At 44.5% G+C, this 19,952-nt stretch overlaps 1 protein-coding gene across 5 annotated transcripts in view; it reads right to left on the bottom strand.

The window, feature by feature from the left end:
- Positions 1-19,952, bottom strand: part of TP63 (tumor protein p63) — a 107,796-nt gene that overhangs the window by 34,367 nt on the left and 53,477 nt on the right. For all 5 annotated transcript variants that reach the window (XM_051782158.1, XM_051782157.1, XM_051782162.1 and 2 more), the window contains one exon: positions 14,678-14,932. In XM_051782158.1, the coding sequence (XP_051638118.1) occupies positions 14,678-14,932 (255 nt within the window). The remainder of the gene's footprint in view (positions 1-14,677; positions 14,933-19,952) is intronic.

The raw sequence follows: 19,952 nt of genomic DNA, 5'->3' as shown, positions 1-19,952 counted from the left end.
AGAAAAACCCTAAATAGGATCAGAGATATTACAAAAAACACCACAAGGATGTGACCATGCTACTACTATGATGGGCAGCAGATCATTATTGTGTAAGGTAGAGTGCAAGGCTCCTCTGCACAAAGCACTGGGTTAGAAAAAAAAAGCCCATTTTACAAAGCATGGAGGCAACAGATTGAAGCAATCCAGGGGGAGACACCTGGGAAGAAGCAAGCTGGTAAGGGAAAAGAAGCCCTAGCCACAGCACACCAGCTACCTGACCCTGGAGGACAGCAAACGATAGAGGCCCAGCTAGACTGTAACTGTTGCCACATATTTCTTATTTAAATGCAATTTGTTTAATCTCAAGTCGGATTCAACCATCAAAGGCTCTCTTCTGTAGCACTCTGACAGTTCACTCTAAATCTCTGCACCTTTAATCCTTTAATTAGCCAAGAAAAATGTGATCTCAACTCTTCCACCAACATAAGCTAATTTTCTGCATGGAGCTTCCAACTCCTGTAGGTTACAGGTTTTAGCTGCTTGTGTAGCCAAGGGGAAATAAACAAAACAAAACACCATTCCCACACAGGCTGATGTGTGCTTCTCCGTGTGCTGACTTTCCAAAGAGTAAGATCCTTGAAAAGTCCTTGCAAAAGCAAGAGGAACCCATTTTCACATGGGCTGGAAGGCATAATTATATCACCCAACTCAGAGAAAGAGCAAAGAGAGGTTTTGGGGGACAAGACAATGTTTGCACAGATGAGGGACAAAACTGGAGCATTAAGCCAATGCTTGAGTAAGAAGGTATCATTAGTGGCTTCAGCCACCTTCCTCAGTGATTTTGGGATGGAAGCTCCTAAGCAAGGAAACAAAACCTCAGTCAGTCAACCATTTTGGAAACTCTCTCCAAAAGAAAAGTTCTCCAGAGATGAGCTCTGCTATTTCTCAGAAGTGTCACAGCAACCCAGATCTGAAGGAAGAAGACTGCATGAGACACCAGTGCATCAGGACAAAGACCCATTTTGGCAGCTTGAAATACACATTAGGCTCTTCATGCAATACAGCAAAATAAACTTAAGGAAGGACAAGAGAGCCACCTAAATTCCTTATCTGAAGCCCTAAGCATGGGGGAGTGAGGTATAACCTGCACCTGAACACAGCCCTGACTGCCTCTCCAAGTCAGGATACTTCTTGCAGAGCAAGGCAAAAGCAAACAGTGCTCCTGCTGAAGGCAGGGCCATAGTGCAGCTGCAGGGAGTGCTGGCTGGCCACATGCTAACCCAGTGTCTGACATGCAGGAAAAAGGAGTTCAGGCATGGCCAAGCCATTTCTGCCCAGCTCCAAAACCATCACATTCCGGCCGCAATGTGCCAGAGACAATGAACCCTGCCCATTGCTGCAGCACCACACAGACACAGCAGATCTCTTTCTAGGCACAGCCTGCAAGTCCACACAACATTGCACAGAGCCTAAGGCCATCCCTAGCATGTGTGTCTACCTGCCAAGTGTGGACAAGCCGTAGGAGGCCGTCCTGGTAGCCAGCCAGGGAACACAGGTGAACAGCAGCACCAGGAGTCACCAGGGACTTGACAAAGGCATGAAGACACAGCAGTAAGATGAACATCCCTCTGATGAGCAAATGTAGAGTGGAAGAGCCCTGTCTACATCAAAGGCAGAGGACAGGCATTTGTGCACCTTGCAGTTCTTTAATTTGCTTCCCTGTTGAGGACTTGATGAAGATCAGCACATGACCAGGACTGCCTCGCTTGCACAAGCACTTTTGGCAAAGTCACAGCAGGATTTGGTTTGAGAAAAGGGGAGGAACAAAAAAAGCAGTCTGCTGGTTTTAAGCGCTACTCAGGTAGTATTACTACCCCTTCTCTACACAGGACAGAGCATTTGGAATACATGCCCCTTTCCTCTGGTAGGATTTTAGAGCTACTGTGTTCACACTGTCCACCTTACTCAACCCAAATCAGTTCCCCTCAGCTCCCCAGGAAGGAATCCAGCCCACAAGACAATGAAAAAGATCCAAGTAACAGTTGCTACACTCCAGTGACAACAGATCCCAGTCATACACAGTCTGCACCTTCAAAATTCACATTAGTTACATATGCAAACCAATATGTGCATCTCAGGGGTCGTCTTACAAAAAAACTAAAGCCAGAGGTCAGTATAAGAAACATCAGTGGGATAATATGAGAACCTCAGCAGGATAACCTCTATTGCCAACCTCACCACTTCAGCTGCTCCTGAGTCATGTAACTGTTCTGTGCTGCCACAGGCCTTGAGAAAGAGGCATTTCAAGTGTGCAATTAAAGGCAGGCGAAGGAGCTCTGCAAGCTGCCGTTGCAAGATGTTCATGCTACCTTCAGTTCCTACAGAAAAACGAGGATGGGAGTAGCTGGCAAGGGGCATTTGACTGGGAAGCTGCATTCTGGGGTCCAGGTAGCCAGCCTGGTAACTGAGTCTCTGCACTGTCTTTGATCAATGAATTACAGAACATCCTTCCACCGGCAGTCCTCAGGGAGGGTACAAAGAAGTAGCAAACAGCAGATTTGCTCCAGGCCAGAAAGCAAGCTCATTTCACAGCACCAAGATGAGTAGAGTTTTTTCTGTTTTAAGAAAGAAAAAAAAATGTAATAAAAAAAAAATCTACAGTGCTCTGAAAGCAGCTAATCAAATTATTAAAGTGCTTAAAAGTTTAATGAAGAAATCAAAGCTATTAAGCAAACATTCAGCTTGATGTCTCTTTCCCTTCTTACCCACCCTTCCTCAATGCATTCAAAACCTCTTTTTTGCTGTGCTATAACATGTTTGAACAGGTACTGAGATACAAACAAGTCTTGGCCCCATCTCATACAGAATGGATTGGTTGCAGATGTTCTCCTGCAAGCTACATCTTGCCTCCTGCAAGAGCATTCATCTCCAAAACACATCATTTCACCTACTTTGCCTGAAGCCAAAACTCAAAGGTTATTTAATTTTTAATATTTTTTCTTTATTAACTCTAACATACCTACAGCTGTGCAAGCAAAACCCCGTCTGGTTTTTCAAGGCACAAAGAGGCAAGCGACTAAGTTTAGATAAAAGTAACCAAGCTAGGGCAGTCATCTTTCTGTTCACCTCTGTAGGAGCCAACAGCAATGTCAGGGATGCAATAAAACAAAAAACTGCTATATTTCAGAGAAGCCTGACATATTTCACTATCTTCCTAGGACAAGTCAGACATGAGCTCATACAGTGGCAGGTGAGTCAGTGACGAGTCAGACAAGAGTTCCTTAATTAAGCTTTAGGGGCAGATGATCCCTCGAAGGTGTAATCAGATTGGTATGGCCAGTGGAAAAAGGAAAAAAAACCCAAACAACAAACCAACAAACCAACATTAAAAAAAGCCGAGTGAACTGCTACACTCTTGCTCGGCCATGCCAGGCAGGCTGGAGGCAGCAAGCTGCCCAGAGCCAGAGAGCCCCCAGCACACAGAAATGCCTGGCTATCCTGCACCATCTACTCTCTGGCAGTCAGCACTTGCCTGCATGTTCAGCTCTGCTCCTCCCGGGAGCGGAGAAATGCTGACTTCCCCAGCGAGCAGGTTACACTGGGGTCACACTGCAGACACAGTGCGACCCAGGGAGGTCCAGGGTAAGGTGCACCCCAGGAGATGGACTTTCAGAGGCAAGGGGGTGGCTGGCAAAAGCTCAGACCTGTGTGGTGAAGAGGGAAGCGGTTGCAAGTGAGTCATTCCCAATCACTAACCAACAGAGTCGATCCTGGACAGGTGATTTATCAACACTTAAAATGCTACCAAGCCATCTCACTTCAGAGGAAGACCTCATAAGTTTATGTTTTGGAAGCTTCCCTGAAATAAGCTGCAAAACACGCATCAGAATATCAGTGCATTGAAACAAAATAGCCTCATTAAACAGATTGGGATCAGCAGAGTGACTAACAGCATCAGAGAGGTTTTGTGCTCTCGACATCAAGACATGCAGCATGGAAATGGTTTTCTTCCAGCACGTGTCCCTGCAAAATCATCCTGGAACTCGTCTTGCCCATGTAGCTGTTCTTCCTGTCGGCCAGGGACCATGCTGCAGTGCTCCCTCTGAACGCCAGCAGCACCAGAGCAACCCAGATCTCCCCATCTTTATCTCGCACAGATCAGTCTGTTGAAAAACAAGCCCAGAAAGACAGACTCCAACCTCTGCAGCCCTTTTGAGAGGCATGGCAAAGGAAATGGGCAAAAATGACTCATCAGAGAAGTCAGCACACAAAGGGAATGCCAAATAAAGGTCAAATTTATGAATTCCTTACAGAAACTGATTGCAAAGCAATCAGTCCACATGCTTTGTCTTTGTCAAACCTTACAGAACTAATGGTAACTCTTCTGAAGATTTTCCTAGGGGCCTCACCACTTCCTTTTGAGTGCCAATACTGTAAGAGGTTTTAGTACGATATTTAGAAATGCACAGGCTCTTTTCTGTTAAGTCCACTTTGCTCATACATCTACAAGAGCTCACCAAGGATGGGTCAAAAAAAAAAATGACTAAGAATGAGTTGTATGAGAGGTTTGCAGGAGAAGAGATGGGAGACAAGGAACTCATTGCAAAACCAGCCACCACCCTGCTGATTAATGAAGAAGGATCATTCAGTGCTCAGACACTGGACAAACATCTCATGGGAAGACTTTTTCTCTCCCACCCATGGCAGTGCTGATGCTCAAATGCAGACAGAGCGGGTGCTCTGCCTGCCCCGCTGCCGGCTCTGCAAACACCCTTCAGGCTGGGCACCAAGCCCAGTGGCACCGTTCCCATCCCTTCCCCATGGGAACCTCTTCTAGCCCTGCATTTTAAGGGGGGGTCCAAGGAGCTCTGGGTGCAGGTTTAATAGCAAGCCTGGGCTCACTCTGCTCCCATTGCAAGGTCAGGAGCCAGTCAGGTCCCTGCCACAGCTCACACACTTGAGCTAATAAGACCCGACAAGTGGCAGGGTGAGTTCATCGAGGCTTGGCACCACAGCTAATACAGCAGCTGGTACAGCACTGTGCTCTGTCTATGTAACAGGAAGAGGCTTTCCTTATTCCCATAGCCCCCAAATGGCTGCTGGGTCAGTAATTTTCACACCTGGTAGGACCAATGCTAGTAAAGCTCGAGATCTCAAACAGGGGAAGCAATAACCCAAGAGGCACTTAGGCTTCAAGTTTTAGCCTGGAGATACATTTTGGTTGCTTCAAAAGTTAGTTTGTAGAAACACTCTAATGTCCTGTAACTAAGTCAAAATGAGAGGCCTGAAAGCTAAGGCTACTGACAGGGTACACACAGCAAGCAGCAGTGTCCAGCTGTCCCCCTCAGGCATTTCACATCAGGGGTCCAAGCATTTTACAACACAGGATCATCCTGACACAGTCCCAGATTTGAGGGTAAGTATGTAGGAAGGGGGAAGAGAGGGAGCAGAGGCAGAGGGAATAACTTGCACAATGTTACCCAGATTACATCTAAATCACAGTGCAGGAGCAGCTCCAAGGCTGGGCTGGGAGCCAAATCTGCTGCTCCCGAGCAGGGCATCTCCTGGCAGGGTGGCTTCTCTCCCCAGGGGGAGAGTGTGGTGCACCCCACGGGACAAAACATGCAGGGAGGAAAGCCCCAAGGCAGCATAGCCATCTTGGCTAATGGGGAAAACAATAGAGCCAGAAAATTTAGACCCAAGTCCTGTCTCATGCATTTAGGAAAGCCAGGTCAGCCTTTGAGTGCTGTTTTCCTGTGTTTCCTGTAGCACATTTTTCAACTTTTCATAAAGCTGAATTTAGATGAATTTCAGCAGCTAATGTGTATCAGCAGATCATAAAACACTCCTTATCAAACAAGTAATATTTTGCTCTCCTCAGAAAAACCCCACTCTCATAGAATACATCTAAAAAAATCCCCCAAAAATGAGGAAGAAGTAGTACTCTCCTTCTGCGGCTCCACCAACTTTTGTTCCAATGTTTAAGTGTTATCTTTACCAACTGGAAACGGTAAAGTTTGTATCAATACTCAGGTCTATTTGCAAGAGGATCTAAGCTCTTACTAGGGTAGCTATCCTGCTGTGTTTACAATAACAAATCTGACACACCTGCACACAGCAAAACCTCATGAAAAGACTTCCATTGCATAATAAAGTTCATGCTCTTTCTATACAGAAGGCATCCCTACCCAGGACACCTCTTTTTAAAACAAAGTAGGAATTTCTTCACAGTACATGGTCTGCCAAGCACTGGAGCTAAGCCCTCAGCACACGGAGCACCACCAATGCAACACACAGAATTATGCTGCCTCAGCACACTGCCAAAGCACTGTGTGCTCTGTATTGAGTTGGCAGGGATATAATATCTATGACAAATGTGATATTTCAGCTGACCTAAAGAAAGGAACGATCATCTCCAAGGGCAGTCTTTGTCTACAAAGTGAGCAATAGCTCTTGCACCAGCCCACCTGAAATACTTTACCCAAAAATAACACACTAAAGCAGCCACTCGAATAGTTTTTGCACGGCCTTTTTTTGTTGTAGGGTTGAAATAGCTTGTAACAGTGCTCAGTTGATGCATTTTAACTTAAACAGATCAATGCTACGGGGGAAATCGGCAGCTATTAGGAAACCCTTCTTGCCCTGGAGCCGCTGCCTCCCTTCTGGGATAGTGTGCCATGACCTTTGGAAAGGTAAGGAGGCAACTCTGCTGATGCCTCTTTGAGCTCTGAGGGTTGCTTTACATGCTTTAGTACTTGTGAAATCCAGGAGAGCTCAGCAGCTTTTACAAGCCAGCCCAGAGGCAGTCCCCATGTTGAATGCTACAAAAAACCTGAAGCATCGAAAAAGAAAAAAAAAAAAAAGAAATATAAAGGGGGGGAAAAAAAATCCACTCCAAAAAACTACTGTTTCAGAAACTTTGGCACTTCGGGCGCCTTGGTTTCCCTTCTCTAAAATGGCGACTCCACTCCTGATTTGCCTACCAAGCAAAGGTGTTTGCTGATTAGGGAAGTAATGTTTGTGCAGCACTTTGAAGATTTAAAGTACTACATTAATCCTACATGCTGTTCTTAGTAGAAGCCAATTTTCAGCTAAGAGGAGGGGGAAAAAAAAAAAAAGCTGATTTAAATAGTGACCCTCCCCTACTTAAAGATGTTCACTCATCTCCCAACAGCTATTCTTATCTGTAAATGTTTTTTTAACCCTTCCTTCTCATAGTTCTCAGAAACCACAAGTCTCATTCAGCTTTTATTTGAAAAATGGCTTCTTTCCAGGCTGTGGCTGTTTCTTGTAAAGTTAATTCCTTTGGTAATACTGCTGGAGGCACATTGGTATGTTTGGTGTGTGTATGTACACATATATATTTTCCCCCTTTTCACACGGTGTTGTTTTTATATATGTGTAGTGAAAGATACCTAATCCAGGATTATGATTCTCTTTATTCCTTTCTCATGAAAGTAGGTGGGGCTTTTTTTGTGCAAGTTGCATTGATGAAAATTATGTTTAATTAACACTTTTCCCTCTCCATATAGGCAAAAAAAAAATCTCTTTAAGAACCAAAAAAATTTTTTTGCACTTACTTTTTTCCCTCTGAATTTTCCTTTAAAATTAGCTGAAACCTTATAATAAATTTTCTGGGAAAAAAATTGTGATACCAATACACCTAGAAACCGCTTGTACAAATCAGCAGAGGGATTTTCTGCCCCTGTGGGGGACACAACCCCTCCTCATCGTTTCTCCATTCTCCTATGTTCTAATGTCTCATGGTTTTTCGCTTTCAGATCCAGGGACACTTGTAATGAGCTCTAACTCATCTCCTGTTACAGTGGGAGAGAATCAGCCACAAACATTGCAACTAAGAGGCTAAATCCTAGCTGAGAGAAAAGGACATTCGTGACATCTGATGCCTCCTTTCTCTCAGCAGGTCAGGCATGCTGGGTGCCCCACACCGACTATGCTGTTTGAGAGAACATACTCAAAGTAGGAAACCCAAATTTTCAGTTCCCAGTGCTGCTCGATACCAATTCATAGAGTAATTAAATAACTTCCCTTCTCATCCTTCCTGGGCATCATCAGATGTGTGGGGTACAGACTGTCCCTCACAGAGCAGTCTTGCACCACAGTGCAGCTCTGTCATCACAGAGGGCACTGGTGTATTAGAGAGCATATTGCAAAACTGCAGTTCATACAGGGAGGCAATACTGCCTTGGTAGGACTTACAAAACAACCAGGGCCACAAAAACGAAAAAGAAGAAAAGCAAGACAGCTCACATCACAAGACATTTTCCAGAAACTACTACACAGATCTGTACAGCTGCTTGTAAGGAATAACAGAAGAAGATAACTAGTAATAACACCAAAATATACATGACAAAGATATTATGGGGAAAAAGTACAATTACATTCTAAAGGAAACCTAATGCACTCAGATCTCATTTCACTCAAGCATAAAAACCCAAACAGAAGCCAGCAGGCCCCTCCTGGTTGGTTCTCACAGCTGAACTGGTTCTTCTCAGCTTTGTGAGCTTGAAAACACCTCCCTGCCGTGAGAAAGACACCTCCTTCAAAGACAACAAGCCCGGCTCCTCTCTTTCCAGGTAGATGACCTAGGACAAGTTACGTATGCCTCAACAGCCTTGCTGTAAGGCCCTGTAATGTCACACTGAGGGAAACACACCTCAGAAGCTCTTCAAGGAGGAAAACAGGATCACCACCTCTTCCTGCACAAGAGTGACGGTGGCAATTGAGATCTGCCCTGCCTCCCCACCTGCCCTGTGCCAAGAGCCCACACACGCTGGAAACAGCCCCTTCAGACAGGCACAGCTGCTGAGAGCTAAAGGAAGCCAAATCTGAACCACTTCTCACTGGAGACAAATGCCCAAATACAGCAGCGCTCCTGCTCTTGATTCACCAGGATGGGTGAGGAGCCAAGCCCTCAGCTCACACCATTGCATCAGTGCCTGTGTCTAAAGGCTGCAACCCCATCTCCTCCTCCACTGCCTTCTCCTTGAAGATTGCTTCTCTCCCTTTGGGTTACAGCATCTTTTCCCTTCCTCACTCCTGCTGTAACAAGGGGGGTTTATCACCAGTGAAATTAACTTTGCTGGACAACCAGCTGGGCTGAAGAGAAAGCCTACATTTCTTATCAGAGTGGCCAGCAGGTGACCAATTTGAGGATCATGGAGGTCTGTAAACCCACTGCACAAATGAGGTTTTTACAAAGACCCTTCTCACCTGCCCTGTACAAACAGCCAAATCCTATATTTTTGCTGACTAAGAGCCTCTGAGGACAAGAAAATCCAAAAGCCTATATAACAAGGCCACTTCCACTCCCTTTCTCCTGACAGCTTTAAATGCAATGTTAAAGTGTGAAACTGAAAAGCTCAAATTGCACTGACCAACACACCACTAAGGAATCACAAGGCTAAGATTTCACAGGAACACTTGGCACAGCCCCACCTGTATGTTCATCAGGAGAGTCACCAGCCTTTAGAAAAAGTCTTCATGGTGAGATACTGAGAGATTATCAGTAGTCAGGACATATTGGACATTACCAGTGTTACTGAAATGATGCACTATTTGAACAGATTATTTAAGAGAACACTCAACACATAATTAGGAACTGCTGAGTCAAGGCAATGTACACATCTAATTGCCCCTTCACCGCTTCACTGTGCTTGTGCACAGTCCTCTAATTCATTTTATAGAGACTGGCAAAAAATTTCCCAATTTTACTAGGTGGATAAGGACACAGAATGTATTTAAAATAAAAATGGAATGAACCAACCTGAAATAAAAATACTGAGATAGACCAGCCAAGGAATCTGTCCTCTCAACCACAGAAACCTGTTATTGCTCGTGTGGACTAATTTAAGTGCATTCCTTTCAGCTTCCTTAAAATGCAGCTTTTCCAAATCCACCAAGCCCAATTGGCACAATCCATTTACTTGCTTTCATGCATGCAGCAGAGATTATTATCCAGCTTTGCTAGCAAAGAAGAGTCTGGAATCTGAGCATATTCTGATGGTTGTAGGTACAGCTGAGTTTACAGAGAACAGGAAAACCAGTGAGCCTGCCTGGAACACGGATTGCAGCTTTGGAGAGCTCCACGTTTCATAATAAACCCTGCAAGGACCAACCCAGCTCAGCTCCAACCTACTGCAGGCCATGAGAATAAACTGCTAAACTCAGGTATTGCCAACACCTGAATTATGCAAGTCTTGCAGGGTTGGGTGTCTTTCTTCAGCCGAATCAAAAATTTGCAAATAAATTTCAGTTTTCATTTAAAAACTTAAAGCAATTTCTGCCTTCTCGTGACTACCAAGAAAAGTTTTAAAATATTTAGTAGATGCACCCTAAAGGCTCAGAAACCTGGGGAAGAGTAAGAAGAACCTGTTTGTCTTTTAAAAAGAGTCTCATGACTTATAAGGTGGTATCTTGCTTTTGGGGATGGGCGGATCAGATTCATTTTTTGATAGCTTGCATTTGGCAGTAATGTTAACTTTTACTTACCCTGACATACAATTTTAATTTTTACTTTCCTACTGCAATCATGTTTTTCCCTGTGTAGCAGGTTCTGCTAGTGACAGGTGATTGCCAAATATTTTTTTTAGAGGGAAAAGGGAGTGCGGTTGTTTATTTATTTATTTGTGCTCAGAGTGGGTGGGGAAGGTCTGCACACGACTTCCACAAACAAAAAAATGTGAGGTGGCAAACTTTTGAAACGCCTTGCTTTCTTCTGCTGCAGAAACAGGAGACACTGCAATGTATGGGCATATGGGAATTCTCCCACAAAAAATGACATACTATTCTGCTTAAGTTTTTACTTAACCCAGTTCAGAGGGCTTCTCACTCAATCTCAACAACCTACTCTTCATCTCAGCATTACAAACAATAACTGCTTTTTCCTTTGCAGCATGGTTTTCAAAAAGGTTTTATTGTATGAGTATGCACAAGAGAAACTTTGTCCAATTTAGACTATAAAGGTTTTTGTTTTTAAACACTTCAGTAGAGTTTCAATTGTTAAAGATTTTCCTTCTGAAAAGACTGATCAACTTGCTTATATTCTTACTTGCATTCTGAGGTCATTAATTAAAAAAAATAATCAAGGATGCTTATAAAGTCCTCTGCAATCCAATCTCAATTTGTCATCATTAATTAGATCAACATTGCATACAAATGAAGAGCTAACATGATTAGACAGCACGTTTTACTGGAATTCCTACTTAAGGTCATGAAGGGGTTCAGAGAGAAAATTTGTAATATTTTCAAAGTGAACTGCTCATATGTACAGAATCACCTTCTCACCTAGCATCAGCAAGTGCTTCTCTTTGTAATTTTGGTCTATTTTTTTTTTCCCTTTAATTAGGAACCCATCACAAACCTGAGCAGAGAAGCTGTTACACTCATCTCCCTTCCAGCCTACACTGTACAAATACTGCTGATTTTGTAACGAGTGTCCACTGTCTAGGGACAATAAACCTCACCCACAGAAAGAGTTCGCAGAATTTGGAGGGGAAAAAACAAAACAAAAAAGTTTTAGGAGAAAAAGTTATTCCAGACCAGGGATATTTTAAGACACATGGCATTTAGGTACTAAGCAAGTACCCTCTCTCCTTTCCCCCACCTCCAACAAAAGTAACCTTGGGATCCACACGTGATTCCAGATATTGCATCCAAAGCACACAGATTGGGATCTAAATGCACCAAGTGGCTTAGAAATCTGAAGCATCTTCACAGGTCTCTAATCATTCCATGAAAGCAGCTCTTGCTTTTTGGAGAACTAACCCATTCCTCTTACCAAGCCCACAACCTTTGTCCCCATGACCTGATCTGACATGACTCAGCCCAGAAGCTCGGAGGAGCCCTGGTGAGGTGAAGTGAGCTGTCCCACAGGACAGCAGATCCCCTGCCAGTCACCACTGAGCCTTCCCAGCAGGGCAAGGTGGGTCAGTCTGGCTCATCCACTCCCAAACAGGGGAAAGTGTGGTACAATGGATTTCCTTACAATACTGTTACCCTGGGGAACTGCAAGAGGGGAGTAAAAAAAAAAAAAAAAACAACTCAGAAACGAGGCTTTCAAGTTTTGGACTCTTAGTAAGGGTGGGGCCATCAAGTAATTAAACTTTTAATAGGTCACTTCAGTGGAAGAAACTCTTCCAGTTGGGTAAGTTCCTAATCCATCATTAAAAAAAAAGATGACAGGCATTAATCAAAGTGTATGAAGTCACATGGGGGGGGTGTGGGATGAGCAACTCCAAGAACTTGCTCCTGCTGGGAGGATGGGGCAATCACTCCTCCTTTCATCAACATTTCATGCATGTTTCCACACTTCTCAGGACGACAGTGGGAAGGAGAGCCTTCACGTCCTTCCCCACCCACCCCACTGATAAAGCTGTCGAACACATATTACCGACTGCTCAAGAGCTCATGTGAAACGAGTTGGTGGATTAATTAGCAGAAGGGCAGAGCTCTGAAGATGGAAAGATGCTCTGCTGTGAAAGGCATATTGATTGAAGGTCCCCAGCCACCACCACAGGACTGTCATAATTCACTGCCAACATACAGCACAGTGCCAGCTCCTGCACGAGCAGCTAAATCTGGGTCACTTGGCTCAGAGCAGGGACATCTGGACCACACTCACTCCTTCCTGATCAGAGAGCTGTTCAGGAGCCCATTCCTTTAGTAAAATACATAGATTTATACCCAGACAGACTGCAACATATATAGGAAACACACCTTCATCTGTTGGGAGTGTGATCCACATCAAGGCAAAGGTAAAGGAGGGGAGGCTAAATGTGCCTTGCCTCAGGCTGCACACATTTGATGACTGTAGTCACCAAATACTAATTTTATTTATTTTTAAAGTCAGCATGTACTCTGATCTTTGACCACTACCCACATCCACACTAAAACTCAGCCTTCACTTCTATCCCAGAAATCCACTACCACTAAGGTGAAATATCTCAAGTGCTTGCTTAACTTTAAGCTTCCTAGTAGCTCTCTCTCCTTCATCTCTGCTGGAACAGTCTACTACATACGTTCAAGTCTCATTTCAAAAGACTGCTTTTCGTAGTTGAAAGGGCAGCATCAAACACTCTGGTTCCTTGTAGCTGCATTAGATAATTCTTTGTACCATATGTATCAAAAGAGAATGTCTTTTCATAGCTCCTTCAAAGGACCCTCTCCAGAGCAGCTTGCAAAAATCCAAGCCGGCACTTCTTTGCCCTGAGAAATGCAAAACAGAACTGACCCACAGTTTCCTCACCTAAAGGGAAGTGAAAATAAATATTGTTTATAGTGCCATAGGAGAAACATGGATGCAGCAGGGCATCACTCCTCATGCAGATGAGTAAAAAATGCAATTTCAACCTCAACCTTAAAAATACCTCACCATTTATACATAAACAAATGAAAAATTCAGTTGTGACTAGACCTATCACATTTTAACCTAATTTAACACAATTTTCTGAACTAAGTTCTTAATATCAGTTCTAGACAAATTTTACCAGAAAAGGCTTTTAAAACATATAGGATGCAAAGTTAGTGATCTATTGTTATGTGGCATCTTTTTCCAAAGTGGTGTGCAAGGGCTCTGCAGCTTTGCTGGCAGCAGTGGCTGAGAGTTTCTTTTTTAGTTGCATTTGCAGCTAGACTGTATTTAAATCTGAGATCAAAGTAGTTCCTCCAATTAAAAAGGAAAATAGAAAAAAAAAAAAAAAGCACATGTTATTTTAACGCTCTTAGCTTTTGGTAAAAAGTTGATCTTTTTGCTTAAAAAAATAAAATAAAATAAAGTCCTTGCTTTTTTTTGGGTAGCATGGGGTAGGACATTATTTGCTGCACCTACTCTAAGTGCCTGCAGGAGATGAAGGCAAATATTGAACATCTTGAAGGCAGTGATACTCTCCACTGTAAACATCTCTGCTCTTAGAGCCCTAAATCACAACAGCTGGACTTACAGCTCCTGCAGTGCTGTGTCCTGGGCTACGAAGTGTCTACAGCTTGAACAATCAAGCCAGCACCACCAAAAATCAAGAGCTGGGCTTCAGGTTTCAAGCTTCCACATTTTTTTTTATAAGAAAGGTAGTATTCTGACAGCAAGAGCAAAGTGTTGAATAAAACAAACCAAAACAACAAACCAACAACAAAAACCCCACAATGAAACAACCCCTCCCTCTTAAAAGAAACCCAACACAGGGTTGAGCCAAGCTGGTGGCAGTGGGGTTCCCACACCAGCTGCAAGAGGAAGACACAGAAAAAGAGAAAGCCTCACACTGCATGGGTCTGAGCAAGGAGCACCACCTCCATCCTGCTGGCATGGCCCCACATGCTAAACCTCACACAAACCCATGGATGCTGAAGAAAGCCAAGGGAAGTATTGAAGCAATGCTAATTCCTATCCCAGGTTTTACTCCAGCATACCTGCTAGACCCAAAAGGTCTTTAGGCAACCAGGTTTTTTGCAAGGCATTTTATTCACCTGGGATTTAATGATATTATTGAGGGTTAAATTCCCACCACACCCTCCCAGAGCAACCAAGATAAATCTCTCCCTTCTGTGTGACACATCATACTCTGTAGAGGACTTGGGTCACTTTGTTCTTGCATAAGCCTTGATATGTATCATATGAATAGTGTCACTAAGGGCATGGGGACTGAAGCCAGTGAGGAGCAAAGTGCTGCTGTGTCCTTACCGTCCATGTTGCTGACTTTGCTGTGCTGGACTGTTGAAATGATACATCAAAGCTGTGAGGTCCTGGGTAGTCTGTGTTGGAAGGGATGGCTGGGGAGGGCGAGAGAGCGTCAAAAGTCGAGCTGGGCTGGGCATAAGGCGAGGGGGCCGTGACGCTGTTCTGCGCGTGCTCCGTGTTGTAAGGGCTGGTGGAGGAAGAGCCATTCTGGATCTGCTGGTCCATGCTGTTCAGGAGCCCCAGGTTCGTGTACTGCGGCTGGAGGGGAAGAGATGCACAGGAGTGTTAGAGAAGCAGCATTAGGACAGGCTGGCTAGGCAAGGCATTGCCTTCACAAGACAGGGTACATAGCATAATCTCAGCACCACTGTACATGTGTCACACTAGGACAAAGACTTGCAAGGGATATCCCCCTCTTTACATCGGTGACTGAAACAGAAAGAAGTAAAGCTGCTCACAGTCACACAGTGGATCAACAGCAGAGCTGGGAAAAGAGCCTGCACACAACCAGAAGGTGATTTGCACGGCAGCAAGCCATCACAAGGAGACAGGCTTGCTATGTCTAGCAACACCCAGACAGACCTTTTCGGACGTACTGCTATAACCTGATAAAAATCAGCAGCTTCATTACAGAGCAACTGGCTCTAACTTGTACAAGGCTATATCGTCTCCAACAGTCTCGTGTTCTACATAAAGACTGTTCCTCTTCCTGTGGATCTGATTCCGCTACACACAGTGACAATGAGGAGAAAGGCAGAACTCAGTATGACAGACGGGGATAAATTCCTAGGCGACGTGGAAAAAAGCAAATGCAAAATTTTCACATTCATTTAGTAGAGGAGTTGGGAAACATGCAAACATCTGGAGCAAAACTTTGATTTAAACACACAGAGAGTGATTCTTCACAAAGTCCACAAATAAACATGGAATTTTTTGCCACAAAATGTCGCAATACTAAAAGACTACCGATATTCAAAAAAGCAGGAGACAAGTTCTGCTAGAGAAAAATCCATCAATACAAGTGTATCTACACTACAGAATTCTAAAATTCTGAACTACAAACAGTTGGAAGCTGGAAAAGTATCACGGAGAAAGTTACACAACTACCACGCATTTTTAATCCTCCAGAGGACATGGCACTGGCCACAGTGACAGGGCACCAGGCAAGCGGTACATGGGGTTCAGTCAGGTACACAGTCTCATCCTCGTTGTGTCCAAAGGGTACTAACTGCACCCAGCTTAGGGCAAGCAGCATCCGAAAGGTTTGTGGTACCCATTCCCAACAGCTCTGGGTTCAACCAGGAACACACACCAATAAAGGCACCTGGTTCTGTTTGCTGCTGACACAGCAGAAGGGACTCGGGCTCCTCCGCTTGTCCAAGGGTCCAAGCAGCTCATGTCCCTCAACATCTTATAGCTTCAATCCCACCCAGAACCATCAAGCTCACCTATTTTCGAGTATTTCAGCCAGTCTGCTCATAACTTCCCTATCTTTCCAACAGTTGCTCCTTTTCCAGACAACTTCTTATCAGCCAAAAAGCAAAGGTTCACTGAATCAGCACCAACCACAAGGCCCATAACGAAAAGCTTTCCCAATACTAGGAATCCCAGCAGCCCTACTGAAGCTTTGAGCAGCACACCACTCCTCTGAGGACCTGAAGGGGAATGGCACAAGCTATATGCTGAGCTCTCCTAGGACTTTAGACAAGCCATTTAACATCCAGATTTACCAGTCATTTCAGCCACAGAGGAAAACAGGGTGGTCCCTGTGCAGGGATGAAGGGTCCTCCCTGTGCCCAAAGACTCTACACTCTCAGTTGTTCTTCCAGAAGGGGAGGAATTACAGAAATTTAAACCTCCTATTGCAGCTCTTCTTTAGGTTTCTGTTTCACTGGAAGAGGCTGGTATTTTCTGGGGTTTTCATTAAACACTGAAGGTGAGGCTGATGGTCTGGGATCTTCAGTGAGGTACTTGGGACCTTCCAGAGATGGATCAGCTTGCGACTAAGAGCTGGGCTGTGAAGGGGAAGGCCCGGTGGGGAACAGCACAGGGGACTTCATTTTGGAAGCTGGGATGGGCTGCAGAGAGAAGGGAGGGCTGGCTCCCTCCCTTGCTCTGTCAGCAACACACTGTGTCCTTGGGCAAGGCACCTCACCTCCCCCTCCACCCTCAGCCTACTGCAGGCAGCAAGGTCTGCAGGGCAGGGATTGCTCCTCACCATGTAAAAGCACTGCACTTAATGGGCCTCTGCTTTGTCTGAGGCCTGTAGGCAGCAGAGTAATAAAAGCAATTACACATTGAGTCCTAATCCTGGGTGAACCAGTGACTCTCCGTGTTGCCTCAGGTTACTCATTTGCCCTCCCTGCCTCAGTTTCTCCCTCTGTGTCAGTGTGGATGTTACAGATGCACAGCACCCCTGTCAGATAGGAAAGCTAGTATCTGCGATTGGACTCATTGCATGCTAGAGAGCTGACAAGGGAATGAGTGATCCAGACTTGTTCTCCTTCTCCAAAAGGAGATTGCAGCTTTGGCAACGCAGATGACAGTTATGTCTCATCTCCTGCAGGCTATTCAGTCAACCAAGACCTATTTAACGGACTTTTGGTACATGTTTCCCCTTGAGGCTAGTTCTGTACAGAAAGAGCCAAAATGCTGATGTACTGTACCAGGAACAGTTTTTTACCTGCTCAGTAATTCTGCATTTAATCAAAAAACAACCCTCTCTGCCCTCCTACCCCAGAATACCTTAGTAAGACCTGAAGACTTCTCAAAAAGGTAGAAGCATCACTCAGTTGTTTCATTTCTCATGGAGATTACCATCAGACACACTCCCTAACCAGCAAATGATGAAAAGACAGCTGTGATGAAAACAGTCTCCTAAACCAGCTCAGACATACAGACAGCAAAACAATAGTGTTTCAGCTTTCACTTAAAAACTATTCCCTCTAATCCAGGCAACTTAAGCTGATGGAGAAAGATGACCAAACAGGCAGTCAGCATTAACAAGACAGCACAGTCTGGAAATGCTGAAGGTGCTGCCTGGACATCAATTAAACAAAAATAATAAAATAAGTGCTCTATTAAAATGTAAGATATCCTTAGGAGAATCAAAGATCCCTTTCATTCCTTTCAGTCCAGAGACCATCTGTCTAAATGTTATCAGCAGAGCAGCCATTCCACTGCATTTATACACTGACATGCCACAGTCAAATGCCGTGTCCCCATTTGCTCCTTAAATAACTATTAATCTCCTTGCACTTATCCTCACGCTGACACAAGCAGCTGTTGGACTCCCCTTCTCTTGCTTCGTGTCCTACCAGCCTTTCACCTTCTCTAGCCCCTTGTTCCCCTCCCCAGGCAGGTGCTCCATCCCGGTGACAAAGCCAGCCGCTGGTCTGCACACACACAGCACTAAACCCCGTCTCGCAGCTATGCCCCAAGGCAGGTGGGAGAGTTGTTTGTGCTCAAGGGGTCAACATCTGAACTGCTTGCAAGGTTTTGGAGGAATCAGATAAGACTTTGGGAGGCACACGCCTTCTGACAACAGGACAATTAGAGGGGCAAAAGGCCCGGGAAAGGCACACGCAGGAATTCACCCACCAACACAAGGAGGCCCCTTGGCCCCAGCAATGCTGGGGATGGCAAGAACAAAGAGAGGCTGCAAATTCAGTCTGAAAGGTATTGCCCCCCCAAGAGGGGTCTGCAGAGCGTGTGTTTGCACACACATAGCTTCCTTTCACCATTTACAGAAAGAAACACAACAGTATTTAATCCAGAAATTAATTCATGGCAAGTTTGTAGCCCAGAATTTAACACGAGCTCATGTTTTGCTGTGAGGTTGTTTTAAACAACTGTAGAATGTAGCCTCACCACCAAATCCTGATAGAAAGAGAAAGCTATTTGCTGGAAAGAAGAGAATTGCACGCAAAGATGAAAGAACAGATTATCTAATTTTCAGTGCCTTTTTCACTATTTTGTTCCCTCCATTCAAGTTTCTGAAACTATTAATATCACTAAAGCATTACAAAAACCTTCAGGCAAGTTTAACTGCAAATAGACCACGCACTTCTGAACATCATTTCAATAATGTATCTTGAACTATCAGTTTCGCTTCCTATATCCCATCAGCTTCACTTTTAGGTTTTTGTGCTAACTCATGCTTCTAGATTAGGAGAAATGCGATTGCACTGGAGAGGCTGCTGAATGAAAACCCAGACTGACAACTGCAGAGCTGTTTAAGCACAGTTCTGCTGCTGGGAGGCTGGGTCTCCCCAGGGAACACGGTGGTCAAGGTAAAGCAGAGCCTCTCCTCTGACCCCAGCAGCTCCGGGGCACTTGCCACCAGAGGGCAATGCAAATGCTCCATCACACGGCAGAGCTGGTGTGTGCGAGGGAAGATGCCCCAACCCACCCAAACTGGGGCTCTTCTCATACTGCCTTGCAGCAAGAATCCACCTCCAGTTCTCTGGCCACAGCCCGCTTTAAGCCCATTGTGTTAATTAATAAGGTTATGAGACAGATGTGCAAAGAGACCTCCGTATGAAGGCATGAGGGAAGCAACTAATGCAAGTTAAGAAAAGTTCTCAAGGGGACTTCCACAGCAAAAATCCCCTAAAATATACAGCACCAGCTATTAACTACCCAGTTACCAACATTTCAGAGAGAGTTCTGAAATCTCCTTCGCTTGAGAAAATAAAGGAAAAGTTCTCATCTTCAGGTGTAGAACACCTGGATGCCTCCACCCCTACCAAAACCCTTCTCCCCAACACCAAAAGAACAAGCATCTGTATCGTGCACACCTAACAATTGCATTTTAAATTTTCACCACTGGATCTGTGCAGCTCAAGAAAGATATGAGATGATGAAACTAATAAACTATCACGGTTATTAGCAACAAAAAGACTTGCACAGCACTTTGCAAATTTGGTGATTTGTCCTTAACCGCACCACAGTGACACACTAGGGCTAACAATTGCAGGACTTAGTAGGAAGCAACTTACAGCAACATTTCAGTGCTGGACCAGGGAAATAATCAGAATCCTGTTGGAGAGCAGCTATCTTAAAAGCAGCAGAATAAATGTTTTCCACAGTGCTTGATGCCTATCCAAATCAGATGACACACACCTCAAATATACCCAGAAAGAGAAATCCACCTAGGTTTTCAAACCTTCCTGGTAAAGGATTTTAGTAGGTGGAAATAAGTCACATAAGCTAAACAGAAAGCTAAACAGAAGTGCTTCTATCACAATTATTAACCAAGGTACTGCTGACTCTCAGT

The sequence above is a fragment of the Manacus candei genome, unplaced genomic scaffold (assembly GCF_025592945.1).
Source record: "Manacus candei isolate 608988 ecotype Guabito, Panama unplaced genomic scaffold, ASM2559294v1 h1tg000015l, whole genome shotgun sequence".
NCBI lineage: Eukaryota > Metazoa > Chordata > Aves > Passeriformes > Pipridae > Manacus > Manacus candei.
The sequence above is the reverse complement of the archived record's forward strand: the minus strand, read 5'-3'. Positions and strand labels throughout refer to the sequence as shown.